General features: G+C 37.9%; 1 protein-coding gene across 2 annotated transcripts in view; it reads left to right on the forward strand.

The window, feature by feature from the left end:
* Positions 1-14698, forward strand: part of LOC133615977 (E3 SUMO-protein ligase PIAS1-like) — a 96888-nt gene that overhangs the window by 73922 nt on the left and 8268 nt on the right. For both annotated transcript variants that reach the window (XM_061974924.1, XM_072914770.1), the window contains exons 5-10: positions 1507-1641; positions 2248-2353; positions 3773-3846; positions 7920-8080; positions 12804-12937; positions 14199-14412. In XM_061974924.1, coding sequence (XP_061830908.1) covers positions 1507-1641; positions 2248-2353; positions 3773-3846; positions 7920-8080; positions 12804-12937; positions 14199-14412 — 824 coding nt within the window. The remainder of the gene's footprint in view (positions 1-1506; positions 1642-2247; positions 2354-3772; positions 3847-7919; positions 8081-12803; positions 12938-14198; positions 14413-14698) is intronic.

Here is a 14698-nt window from a genome sequence, read left to right on the forward strand (position 1 = left end):
CATGCAGTACTTTTTGGTACCTCGGGATACGAGTTGTATTTGTTCTGTGATGCAGCCAGTACCTCGAAAAACCTGTATTGCGAAACAGCATCGCCCATTGAAATGAATTAAAATTAATGTAATCGATGCCTGCACCCCCAAAATACTATCATTTGAACTTACGTAATGCTTACTAAAAAAGAAAACATAACATTTAGATAAGAAATATTGTATAAAATCAATGCAGTATAATGTACTACCAACAACTACAATAGTCTTATGAAGTAATGGAATAATAATGTACAGCATTTACTTTGGAGAGTGGGCCTTTACGTTATCTCCATGGAGGTGCTTCTCCGTCAAACACACTATCAGCAGCTTCTCCATCATTTCATGGATACATGTCTGCCGTTTAGATATTATTTTGATGTCCTTGGCTGCAGTTTTTACTTCAGTATATTGCAAACTAGCATTGCTGTATGTTTCAAGGCATCAACACGGCTAATCATGTTTTTAATGTTGTTGTTTATTTCTTTAATTTAGTGAACATCATGTGCTTCTTCTTCTGAGCAATGTCCTTCACGCTCACTTTCAATGTTCCAATGGTTGAACAAAGAAAATTATTTCCTATGGTTATGTTGATCTCTAGCTATAAGCTATTGCTAGCAGTTAAGACAGAATTATTTGGGAATTTGGGGGGATCTCTGTAACATTTGCTACGCCAACTCGTAACCTGAATTTTTGCTAACTAAAGCATACTAATTAGACGAGAGACAGCTCGTGGTTTGAAAACTCCTAAGATAGGGCACTCGTATACCGAGGTACCACTGTATATTAAACATATAGAATTGTATCCTGTTCGGAAAATACGGTAAAGATAGTCATAATTCATACATGGTCGCAAAAAGTAATTAAATATGATTAATTAATTTAAAAATGGGGATTAATCTGAAATGTATTCAATATGACATCCCTAATGTATACATATGTTCAACTTTGTTACGAATATGACTGATGGATAACTGATTTAATAACCCTGATACTAATGTCGTGTTTGATACCCATGTGACTAAAGCATGATATGAAGGAGTTTGTTGTGCAGAGAGCGACGGTACATTTACTGTAGTAGAAAAAGACATAACCAGAATGACTGTAACTCGAGACGACCAGAGAGAGCACTGGTACATAATCATGTGTTTGCTAAGTTTTTCTGTTGGATGGAAATACTGTTGGAACTTTGAAAACATTTTTTTGACTGACTGTTAATTTCATGCTATCTAAGGTTATGAAAACTAACTAAACTGAGGCGTGACATAAACTCAAGGAAATCTTGTGGAGTTTAGTTGATTGAGCGTCTGATCCTCTCAGTCTTTTGAAGTTTAGGCAGCTTTAAGTACTGAAGAACTGACAGTAACAATCTCAATCTAAAGAGGGCCAATACCAATTTCCAGGTTTTTCCTGTCCTGTCTCTTACGTTTCAATGTTTTTAAATACATGTCTACACCCTTTTATCATGTAACTTTACAGGGTTATCTTCCTCCAACCAAAAACGGTGTTGAGCCTAAGCGGCCCAGCCGGCCCATCAACATTACCTCACTGGTCAGACTGTCCACCACAGTCCCTAATACCATTGTGGTGTCCTGGACCGCTGAGATTGGAAGGGTAAGAGTCCAAACTCTCTTGCGCTTTTGATTCTCTCTCTCTCTCTCTCTCTCTCTCTCTCTCTCTCTCTCTCTCTCTCTCTCTCTCTCTCTCTCTCTCTCCCCCCCCACACACACACACACACATATATATATATATATATATATATATATATATATATATATATATATATATATATATATATATATATATATATATAATTTCACTGGGAATAAATGCTTTCTGAGCCTTGTTGTGTGCCTGTTCAGGATTCATCTATAATATGGGACTATTGGGGAATTATTCTTAGAGCAGCAATAGCTTTGCTTTTAAGGACCAAAGGTTCTACTTCAAGACCTGCTGCGGACAGATAATATGTTCAGTCTATTCCTCAAAGAGGTAGTCAAAAGTTGTTGTAGTTCCACAGAAACACGAAAGATGGCAGTGTCGTCCCTCACACTGTCCTCATAAAAGTGTGTTGTTTCACACTCTGTAGAGCCTATATTAGCCTCAGACAAGGATGCACACTTTGTACTATAGCATGTTGCCTGCCTTGTCCTTCATATAGAGAGTCATTGGTCCATTGAAAAACGCTAAATGTGGCTCTATGGGTTTCTATATCCACAGAATTACTCCATGGCAGTTTATTTGGTGAAGCAGCAGTCGTCCACAGTGCTTTTGCAGAGGCTACGGGCCAAAGGCATACGGAATCCAGACCACTCCAGAGCACTCAGTAAGAATTCTTTCAGCCTCTTTTTAGAAAAGCGCTATACAAGTATAACCCATTTACCATTTAATTTTTGTTATTGACGTCTGGGTCAAACTGTACTTTTCAACATCTGTAAGGTGTATAACAGGGCTATTCAACTACATAATGAAAAGGGCCGCAGTTTCAGGAGTCCAAGGACTCAGGGGCCAGACATCGAAATGTGAATGCTTCTGCAGGTTATATTTCTTTGAGACTGCGTTTACTTAAATGCAAAGTAAACACATCGGCTTTCACACTGCACTGTCAATAAAATAAAAATTGTTGAGGATTTAGGTTCCTTCTTTTTAATTATTTTCCTTCCTTGGTTTTATTTCTTTACACATCTTCCTTCATTTACATTTGCAAGACTGTAAATATAAACATATAATAAACAGAACAAAATGATACCTTACATTGTGTATTTTACATGAATATTGCTCATTGTGAATTTTACATAAATAAAATAGGTTTAGTATTAATATATTCACCCAAACGACAAATGTTTACACATATAGAAATTTCACAACATTCACACACACCAAACATTGTATGTGACATTACTATAAGCGTTGTCGCCCTCTACTGGTCAAATTCAGCACTACATGTATTAAACAAGGATTGATCATTACTCCCAGACAAAAAATAACAAGACCACGAATACAAAAGACATCACAAAATCATCAATTTCAATACAAAACAGACTAAATATATTTATGCACAAATTATGTCTACTCACAAATGTTTGACCAAGTTTTGGGATTTCTACTATTATTGCTTGCTTGTCTGGATCAATGTGTCCGCCGCTTAAATGGTCCACCAGAAAACAATGACTCGAGCAGTTGCTCGGGGTAACCCATTCATACTTTGTTGTCCAGTCGTTGTTAAAAGTCAAATTTTTGCAAATCATTTGGAATTTTTTTCTAGGGTTTAATGAGTAGTCTTCTTCTACTCATCCCACTGCTGCTTCACTGTGACACATATGCTTCAGTGTTGCCCCCTGTGGAGTGGCAGGAGTGCTGTATACATGATCAACCCTAGTTTTAATGGTTTCATCAAACCTATATGGGCGATGTCTGACGGGCCGGATGAAAAGCTTTGGCCGGCCACCAGTGAAAAGACTTGGTGTATAATTACCCAATTAATACGTGTAGTTATTTGTCAATTACAACTAAAGGCTTCATTCGCTGTTTTGCAAAAAATTATGAAGCAGCAAATATGTATCTGTATAACATTGTGATCGGTAATTAGAAGGGGTTTGTGAACAATGACAGTCTCTAGTTTGCACTAACATCAGCCTTGATGTGTCTAAAGCAATAAAATGACTTACAAGAAATTAAACTGCAAACATGCATTTATTTTTCTCTACCTCATCTGTGTGTTTGTTTCTTTTCCTTTTCCCGCCAGTCAAGGAGAAGCTAACAGCAGACCCAGACAGTGAAATAGCCACAACTAGCCTCCGTGTGTCATTGCTGTGTCCGGTAAGCACATAGCTTTCATTTTAATACAGCAAAAGAGCCCAATCCTTCTCATTTCAGAGACTTTTAAAGTGATATTGGATCCTTGTGGGAGACTCCAGTACCGTCATTTTCGGGCTTTATAGCACACCTAATTATAAACCGCACCCACCAGATTTTTGGACAAATATTATTTTGTACACATATAGGCCGCACAAATCTATAAGTCGCAAGAGGTCATTGAGCACAGTCTTCGTGCTCCTATGCACTGAAACCGCTGAAGTTGTTTTCTTCGGCGTGTGGCGGTCTGGACGTTCGGGACCCATTAGTGGGGGTGGATTTCCAATTCAATCGTCTATGGCAGGGGTGTCAAACTCATTTTAGCTCAGTGGCCGCATGGAGGAAAATCTATTCCCACGCGGGCTGGACTGATAAAATCATGACATAATAATTTAAAAAATAAAGACAACTTCAAAATGTTTTTTGTTTTGTTTTACTTTGGGCAAAAATAGAACAAGGACGTTCTTAAAAATTATATGTTACAACTAATCCTGTTGGCAAAACAACTTCAAGTTAGTTGAAAATTATGAGGTAAAAAAATTGGTGCAGTTTCAAAAATACCTTGAAGAACACAATGAACATAGACGTTGTCTCAGTGTTTTTACAAAGCCATTCCACTTTAAACACTTCCTGTTCAGCATTTTCACGTTGGCAGTTCAGCATTAAAGACGTGTTTGGAAAAGCAACCGAGTGTTTCCTCAAACTGCTACAATGGTGAAATCCACAGCTGCCACAATACATTCATTTATCATAATTTAAATATTACAAATATAACATAATCAAAAACAAAATTGTCAAAAAAATGACACCATAATAGCTTAATTAAAGGTAACATAACTACAAACTTAACCAATGTGTGAACATGGTAGATTTAAGCATAAAATAAAATATAACAAACAACAGATGTAGAAGCACACATTTTTTTACAATGGATTTCAGTGTGCACATCGTGCTGTCAACAAATTGTGAGCGCTGCACGAGACTCTTAACTACAAAGATGATGGTCAAGTTGACTTAAGTCTTTGCATCTTACCGTTTTGTTATTTTATCCGTTGAGTGGATAATTTACAATGAAATAACTTGGTATTGTGTGTCGCCACAGCATTAGTCTGCTGCCAGCCACAACAGCTAATTGCTTGCACTTGCGCCGATTGAAACAGTGGCAGCCAATCCAGAGGGTGCTTAAAGTCAGCTGACACTTCATCTTAAACAGTGTGATGTGTGACTTGAGTTAGACTTGAATTGCTATTGCGACATCTCGTGGACACATTAAGTACAGCAGTTTATTTCATTAAAAAAATTGCAGCTCATTGTTATACTTAGCAAACTCATCTTGCAGGGGGTGGGCCAGATTAAACCCGTCCACTGGCCGTAGGTTTGACACCCCTGGTCTATGGCTTTGTGTGCATTTTGTCATGTCTTTTCTACGTGATGAGGGTGAGTGCATAACACGTTGAATGGCAGATTAAATAGTTGTGTAACTGCATTTGATTTAAAGGGGACCTGTTACGCAAACCAACTTTCATACCTATTGGTACCTGTTTTGTGTATTTGGGACTTGCATAAGTCCCAACAATTTTAAATAATACCATGGAGGCATTACAGAGATGTTTATAAAACAATCTTGCCTTCCTTCATACTTTCTCGAAATGAGTCGTTTGGAATGTGCCCAATTTGTGACGTTTTTCCCATTGGTTACGTCAGCGGATATCTCCATATATGGTTATCTTTAACCCGAAAAGCTTTGCGCGCGTCCGCCATGAGTTTAATGCTGTAGTCAATAAGTCTCTTATTTTTCTCTATCCTTTCGTTGTGGGGCAGCCTGTCTCGTACATGCACATGCATCCATTGCTGTTGCCGTTTCCAATAGAAAGTTGTGTGCAGTTCGAACTTATATCTGTCAGTAGACTTGATATAGAAGCGCTAAAAACGACGACGTGGCTGGCGGGGAGAAAACACAGACTAAGTAAAGGCACATAAATAGGACCGCCCACAAAACGGCGTATCCTGAAGAAAGACAGTCAGAAAGCAAACTTGAAAACAGTCTGTAAAGCATAATCTATGCAAAATTTTGACCAATTTCATGTTATGTAAACCATAAGGAAGTGTTTTAAATGTAGAAAAAAAATCATAATATTTTAATGTGAACAGTTTCATTGGTATACCATGACCCATCCGGAAATTTTATTGGTTTGATGTGACACACTTATTAGTAGCTTGGGAACCCGGAACAATTCACAAATTAGCCGCAGCATTGTATAAAGCCCAGGGTTCAAAGTGTAGGAAAAAAAAAAGTTGCGGCTTATAGTCTGAAGATTACGCTGTTATTTTAAATAGAATACTAAATTTCATGTTGTGAACTGGGTACCGGTAAATCTATGTTCTGCAGCCACCTCCCCCAACTACTCCTACTCCGTTGAAATTGGTCGAGGTTCAACCCCCAACCGATGATAATGCTAACAGTTATCAGCAATCAATAAAAAATTTGATATTGGACAATGTTTGCTGAATATTGGAGATTCTGCCATCGAACTGTTAATTGTAAACTGGCGAGAGCAGAAGAGCAGTGAAATTTAAAGGGGAACTGCTTTTTTGTGGAATTTTTCCTAGCATTCTCGATCCCTCTGTAAGACAAGATCCCATATATATACATTTTTAATGCATTCTAACTCGTGAATAAACGCTAGTAAGTGTCAGCTAACAATGAAGGTAATCGAAGTCATCTATTGCGCTCATAGAGCCTTCTAAAAACATCCAAAAACCGCCATTTACCTGTCGTGACCTGATATTGTTATTATAAGTGCTAACGTAGAGGAACTATTTTTAGCGACGCCTTGATCATAAAGAGGTAATTAGCTCATGCAACTATTGATATACTGAGCCGGTGAGCTGCTGCATCGCCTCTGAGTTAATGTAAATATAAACATCTCATCAGTCGGCATCCAAGTGAGAGAAGACATTTTACAGTAGGTGATTGTTTTATTATGTTTATAGTTTGTGTTTCACGTTTAGTACTCAGCAATAGTGCTACTTGCTGGATCTGTTTATCACACAGCTTCTAAAACTTGTAGATCATCATCTGTATATTCAGGCACAAAAATGTAAGGTTCTGGATCATCATTTGTTCCAAAGTTGTTGTTGGCTCTCTTGAAGTCTGCCATGATTAGTAGTAGTTGTTGTTGAAGGAAATTGGGAACATTGTGATGCACTGCCATATGCTTAAAATGAGCAAAATATGTAAGTATTACATATTATTATGAATGTGCCTGTAAACCATTACATATATACATACAGCGTGTAACTGAAACGTTGATGAAGGTTTTTTGATGTTTTTCGAGCGCTTTATACGCAGAAAAGATCAAATCCCCATTAGCTCAATTGTTAGCTGACTCTTTATAGCGATTGAGTTAGATTGCATAAAAAAGAAAACATGTTTGTTCTTGTCTCACATAGGGATTGTGAATGATAGACAAAATATTTAAAAAAATGCAATTCCCCTTTTAGCTCCCAGGTAAATCAAACATTTTTTTCTGTTAATTTACTCCTGTTTAAATACACAATTCTTACATGCAAAAAAACAACTCTTTGGCTGCCATTTTAAAGAGAAAGGGTAGTAAATGTATTAAACAGCGGCTGTGGGTTACTGCTGGGCACTTAGCAAGTTTCCATATACAGTATGGACTTCCTAAAGTTTTGACTTGAGATCCCCTAAAATTCTCATATCTGATCGAACACAAGATTTAGGAGTGGCACGCATACAAATGAAAGCAGGGATAATTTAACCAACCTCATCATATGGTACTTTTACATCATGTAAAACAAGAGTACAACATGTTAAACATATACGTACGTCTGAAAAGTTGCAATTGTAGGATAAGAGCCCTTTAAGATTCTAAGACATTTTCCCAACTCTCAAGGTGCACCTTTTCCATATGCTCGTGTTCATGACATGTATGCCACCCGTATACTTGCTACGGGCCCTGCTGTGGGAGTGTCCTCTTTATTGCCTGACTACATATTTATGCACCACTGCGCAGCTTGGAAAGATGCGGCTGATGATTCCATGCCGGGCGCTGACATGCTCTCACCTGCAGTGCTTTGACGCCACACTGTACATCCAAATGAACGAGAAGAAGCCCACCTGGGTGTGTCCTGTCTGTGACAAGAAGGCCCCCTATGAACATCTTATCATCGACGGGTAAATAATCCAACCCCACCATCACATCCTGTAGTAAAACTATGCACAGATTATTTCACATAAACCATCTAGTTCATTTGTAAACACTTCAGTGGTTGGATTCTCTTAGAAGTCCTCATTTCACAACAAACAGCAATAATGATCTGCTCCTTTGCTTTCCGACATGTTTATCCATGTTATTTTTGTCATACCCATATTTTATACTTTACATCAGGGGTGTCCAAACATTTTCCACTGAGGGCCGCACACTGAAAAAACAAGCATTTGGGAGCCAGTTTCATATTTTTTATTTTCAAAACCAATACAATATGTAGATTTATTTTATTTTTTTATCTTTAGGGCTCCCCTCAAGTTTGTTTCCAGAAGGGTCATATTTTTTTTATTCAACGCTTGAATTACTAGATCAACATCAGGCCTACCTGTCAATATACATTTTTGTTTGTTTATTTGTTTTGTTTTGTTTTGTTTTATGCCCTTTTTGTCAAAACCCAGTTTTTATGGCAAAAAAACAAAATGTGCAATATTTCCCCCCCAAAAAAATTTCTGAGTGGATTATTTGATGTGAAATAATTGGAGCCTTAAATAGGACAACATTGATTTTGATTCATTGTTATTTTTTGAACAACGATAGTTTTTTTTTAAATCCCACTAAAATTGGGATGTTAAAAATAAGTCACACAATTTTTTTATATATATTTTTTTTACTTTCAACGCTTAAATCTCTAGATCAATTTCAGATCCATCCGTCGATTGTAAGTTTGAATTTTTGTTTGTTTGTTTGTTTGTTTGTTTGTTTGTTTTATGTCCTTATGTCAAATACAATGTTGTTTTATATGAGGTGGCGACTTGTCCAGGGTGTACCCCGGTTTCTGACCGAATGCAGCTGAGCTAGGCTCCAGCACCCCACGCGTCCCCGAAAGGGACAAGCAGTAGAAAATGGATGGATGGATGGATGGATGGCAAAAACAAAATATGCAATATTTATCTTTAGAATTTTGGGATGTGAAGTAATTGGAGCCTTAAATGGGTCAATAATTCATAGCAACATTGGTCTTGATTTATTATTATTTTTTTGAGACAGCTTCAAAGAAAAAAACTGCTTTAGAGTCTAAATTGAATGTGCCACGGGCCGTTAAAAATTCACTGTAGGCCGCAAATGGCACTTGGGTCTTACTTCGAACACCCCTGCTTTACATCTATTCAGATATAATGAAGAAGAATCCATTGTTTTATTGTATTTATATCTCATTTGCTATAACTGTCGTAGTCGCCAGCTCTTATGCCCTGTGCTCCTGCATTGGGTAACCTTACATATTTTATACACAACTCTGATCTGTGGAAGTTAGCACGATTACTGGTTAATGGTGCTCCGGATTTGCCAATAAACCCATGATTAGGGATGCAACGATTATACATTTTGACTGTAAGATTATAGTCTGAGTAATAATCATGGTTTCCCCTACATCACAATAACTATGAATCAATTAATTTTAAACAAAAAAATCATAAAATTGCATATTAATTAGAGTTTGATGTTTTATTTATTACTTTTGGAAATAACATAGATCAATAACGTTTTTAATAACAATACAAAATAATAAATATAAACACAAATTGTAATAATCTTTCTTAATCCCTAAGGGGAACATGTTACCCATGTGGGTTATAAACTCAAGTTGCATTGTCATCAACTGTCATCCATGCCTATTTTTGTATTTGTAATTTATTTTACTTAAGGGTGTAACAATTTGTTTTAACAACGATTCGATATTTGTGGTTGCCGATACGATTCAGGAACAATCTCTTTTTTGTATTTTTTTTTTTTTAATGATTCAGTCCAAAACGTTTCAGTGATTTGAAATCGATTCAGTTACTTGTTAGCAAATAATTCAACCAATGTGACTGTGAAATAAATAGTAGACAATGGACACTGCAGTTGAAGTTTTCTATATTCATGTTATTTCTTGTAAGGGAACTAGGTATAAATGAAATATTTTCCGGACTATAGAGCACACCGGGATATAAGCCGCACCCACAAAATCTTTAAAGGATAAAAAAAATATTTTCCCATATATTAGCCGCACCGGACTATAAGCCGTAGATATATACGTTATGGAAAAAGTTATTTACACAGAAATATTTTGTAAATGTTTATTTACATACCTTAATTGTTTCCAAACGAGATGTGTAACACGACAGTTAAATGGCTGATCAAACAAAACAGAAGTCATCGTCATGAACCCACTAGCTATGGAAGCTAGCTCTCCAATCAGCTAAACAGACTCAATAAGTCCACGGTGATGTTTTGGCCAATTTATTAAGGGATTTGTGAAACTGAAACAATACAAAAAGAATGCCATTGTGATTTAATAATACTAAGACAGACACTCGTAAACGTGTTAGCATACTAGCTAATGCTAACGACGCTAGCTTCATTACACAATATATTATGATAGCACGTACAAATATGCATGAAAACTACAAATATTACACATGGGACGGTTTAATTAGTCAGATATATTTCAGTTAAACTGTGAAACTTGCAAACATTGCTTAAATGAAGAATCATTTCGAGTAAAAACACTATGGATGCTTATTTCCGGTTTACGGCATCAAAACAGGAAGTACATTTTCAACCCGCAATACCTGCAGTGAGCGAACCCGTCCAAAAGATGGCACCATAGCACAAACAATAACACACCATTGCAGTCCTCTGCTTGGGTTGAACACAAACTGTGAAACACAAAACATTATAAGCATCAGCAAAAACAAACCAAAAATTAGCCGCTGCGTCTTATAAGCCACAAGATTCAAAATCTAAGAAAAAATGAGCGACTTATAGTCCAGAATTTACAGTAATGGCCAATGCATTTACATCTTATTTGAATCAAGTGTAACCAACACTATAGGTTGAATGAACAAGAGGAAGCCTTTTCTGCTCACATTTTCAACATTTACGCAATTTTCAATAATAAAAGTACAGTAACCAACACTTTAACAGTAGATTTACCTGCTAAATAAAGTTCCCCGACCAGGCAATAACGTTTTCCGCCTTGTCTTGGCCGATGCAGGACAGCGTCCCAGGTGTGCAGAGGCATGTATGCCCCCTCATCCCTATCGATGGTGTTGGCCCCTCGCTTCCTAATTTCCATAGCCTCCTTCATTCATCTCTTGTATTCATTTGTTTCTTATCAAATTATTTCTCCTTGGTTTACTCAGTGGCCTAGTGGTTAGAGTGTCCGCCCTGAGATCGGAAGGTTGTGAGTTCAAACCCCGGCCGAGTCATACCAAAGACTATAAAAATGGGACCCATTACCTCCCTGCTTGGCACTCAGCATCAAGGGTTGGAATTGGGGGTTAAATCACCAAAATGATTCCCGGGCGCGGCCACCACTGCTGCCCACTGCTCCCCTCACCTCCCAGGGGGTGATCAAGGGTGATGGGTCAAATGCAGAGAATAATCTCGCCACACCTAGTGTGTGTGTGACAATCATTGGTACTTTAACTTTAACTTTAACTATGTTGTGGTGTTCCAAAAGTTGGCGTGTCGCCGTAACTTGCTCCGCTGTCGGTCGCGTCTTTTGTGGTTTAAAGTTGTGTTGCGGCTGAAAGTTATTGTGTTGTATCGTTAGTATTTGTTGTGGCTTTTGCAATCGTGCTGTAGCTGAAAGTTTTTATGTTGTAATTAATAATATTGTCTTGTGGCGTTTGTTGTGACCTTTCTCAGCCACCTTACCTCTCCACCATTTTTGTTTTGATGTATTCACAGACGGGCAAAATAGACTTGCCTTTAACATCCTTATTATTAAAAGTGCTAAACTTTATATAAAGTTTGCCGGTCTTAAATAAAATGTTTTCATTTTTGTAGTATCGATAAAATGTATGGATTTATTTTTAACACTATCTTGGATCGATACCGATCTTTCGTAAGGCAACTTGCCGAGCACAGATCGATGGACGTGAAATTTAGGAATAAAAATCGATCGATTGATGCATCGATTAATCGTTACACCCCTAATTTTTATGCTGTGTTAATAATAACTGGAATGCAATGTTATGTTAGTGTTTTACACTTGCTATAAGAGCTTACAATGCCTATAGTTTATTTAACACCGGCAGAAAGAATCGATATGCTTTAAATAGTCACCGAATGAAGCCCTTGAGGAGTACCTGTTTGTTTACACTCAAATAACTCAATGCTAAGCTATTGTTACCTTTTTCAAGTACCCAAAACGGGTACTGTTTTGCTGTTTTGGGGTGTGGGAGAAGATGACTGCTTTGTCCTGCTGCCATTTTTAAGGTAATGTAACATACCAGCGTGTCTCTCAATAGGCGCATACAGTTTTTGTGCGTGCACCGTTGGTAAAGGTTTGTTTTCGTTCCGTGCAGGAAACAAGGTAGCAGCATAACACCCGTATATAGTGAGTGAGGAGGACTGATGCACACAGTGTAGTGGAGCCTTTGCAATTAAACAGGGAGGTTTTTAATCACGGTTAATATTAAAACCGGTCTATCATATCGTATATAATAGTTGCATCCATTCCTTACCCATGATGGCATAGCCCTCCTTCCATTGATATGTTTTGTTTAAACCCTACACCAAGACAATGAGCCCACTTTGTTTCCATTTCAATATGCGTGTGTAAATAGGATTCATTATAATGTGAAAGGGTTACACATTTTGTTTCATTGTTGGGTGATGTGATTCTCACTGCTCTTTCAGGCTTTTTGTGGAGATCCTGAACAACTGTATGGATTGTGATGAGATCCAGTTCAAGGAAGATGGAAACTGGTCCCCCATGAGGGCAAAAAAGGAAGTGCAAGAAGTCTCCTCTGCCTCGTTAACCAGCCTAAATGGTAAGATAAAATATCTTGAGGATTGAATGAGGTTGGGGGTTAATAAGTAAGGAGAGCGAATAATAAAGTAATTGAGAAAAGAGGTTATGTGCACTAAATATTAGGGATGTCCCGATACAACTTTTTCACTTCCGATACGATACCGATATTGTAGCCTTGAGTATTGGCCGATACCGATATCAATACGATACGATATAGGCATGAATCATACATATATTTATTCCTTATTTTGTTGTGTGGAATGTTAGAAAAGGCTTGATAAAGTGATGTTACTGTTACTAATGTTGTAGTGTTAAAACAGAAAACAATAGTCAGCAAGAGTAGGTATAGGAAAAACTGACCCATTTATTATTAACCAATTGGTTACATAAATTTTAACCTTCAACATAAGAGTATTACCTCAAAAAATCCAATAAAAACAAAATGTCTCCAGCGCCCCCCGCGACCCCAAAGGGAATAAGCGGTAGAAAATGGATGGATGGATGGATGTTATATTTAAAGTGCAAAATAACCACTAATACCAACATAATTATACAATTGAATAGAATAAATTAAAAATAAATTAGAAGACCCTGAAAAATCTCGCGAAAATCCTTATGTTCTTTTTTGTGGTGTTTTTTCAAATGTGCGATGAGGTTGCTGGTATTGAACCTTCCTGGTTCTGTCCCTCCACAGGACACTTGCGCCTGACAAATGTTGATTTTAGCGGCAACGTCTTTGTCCGAGTTTAGGTTAAAATACTTCCACACAGCCGACATCACTACGGTACACTTTGCTGCAAGCACACGCGTTGTCGTTGTTGTGATCACGTGGGCTGTGCATGCTGGATCAGAGACGCTCTTCTTCCGCGGCCGGCACCAACGTTAATTAAGGGGCATAGGTGGCGGCAATGCCAACACAGGAGTACTGTGTTGGAGTGTGATCAAACCAGAGTCACCTATTATAGACGTGCTGCAGCGGTAAATGGACAGCTTATATCGGAGCGCTTATATCGGAGTTTTTAGATTCAGTCCGATAAAATCCGATATTCACTTTTTTGGCTAATATCGGACTGATTTCCGATATCAATATCGGATCGGGACATCCCTACTAAATATTCAATCTTTACATCACAGTTTTGGTGGAGCAATGGGGATTTCAAAGACAAACACAGCTCAGCATTGAATTAATCTGTTTGCGTGGTATTCACTTTTATTGTTGTATGCTTTCTGCTTAAAGAATAAACACACTCACAAACCAGTCTTTCAATGTTGCTGTGCAGGGCCGAGTCAGACATCTGTGAGCTCCGATCAGCAGAGCTACTTGTCAGCTAACCACAGCTACAGCAGTAACAGCAAGAAAATGACCGTCATAGACTTGACATTAGACAGCTCCTCAGAAGACGAAGGACGGGATACTCTGTCGCCACAGCCTCCTCCAGCCAAACGAGCCTGTCCCCCCATGTCCCCAGCGTCACCGCCCGTCCTCAACAAAGGGTCAGACACTTAGCAAATGTTGTGATTTTGTCAGCCCATATTGTCAAGATATTACGCGATGTGCTGCTCACTCAGGAATTGATGCATTGATTCGAGGCGCTTAATGATTTGTGAGATTTTCACTTGAATGCATGGATAGGCATTTACTTTGTGCATGACTTGCCACACAGTTAGCAAAGAGGCAGCTGAGTTAGAAATATTTGTATCTTATATTCTTTATGCCATTCAGTCAATACAGGCAGAATGCTTACTAAAGACTTTCTCGTGTGAATAAATAATTAATTGA

This window comes from Nerophis lumbriciformis, linkage group LG15 (assembly GCF_033978685.3).
Source record: "Nerophis lumbriciformis linkage group LG15, RoL_Nlum_v2.1, whole genome shotgun sequence".
In the NCBI taxonomy this organism is placed as follows: domain Eukaryota; kingdom Metazoa; phylum Chordata; class Actinopteri; order Syngnathiformes; family Syngnathidae; genus Nerophis; species Nerophis lumbriciformis.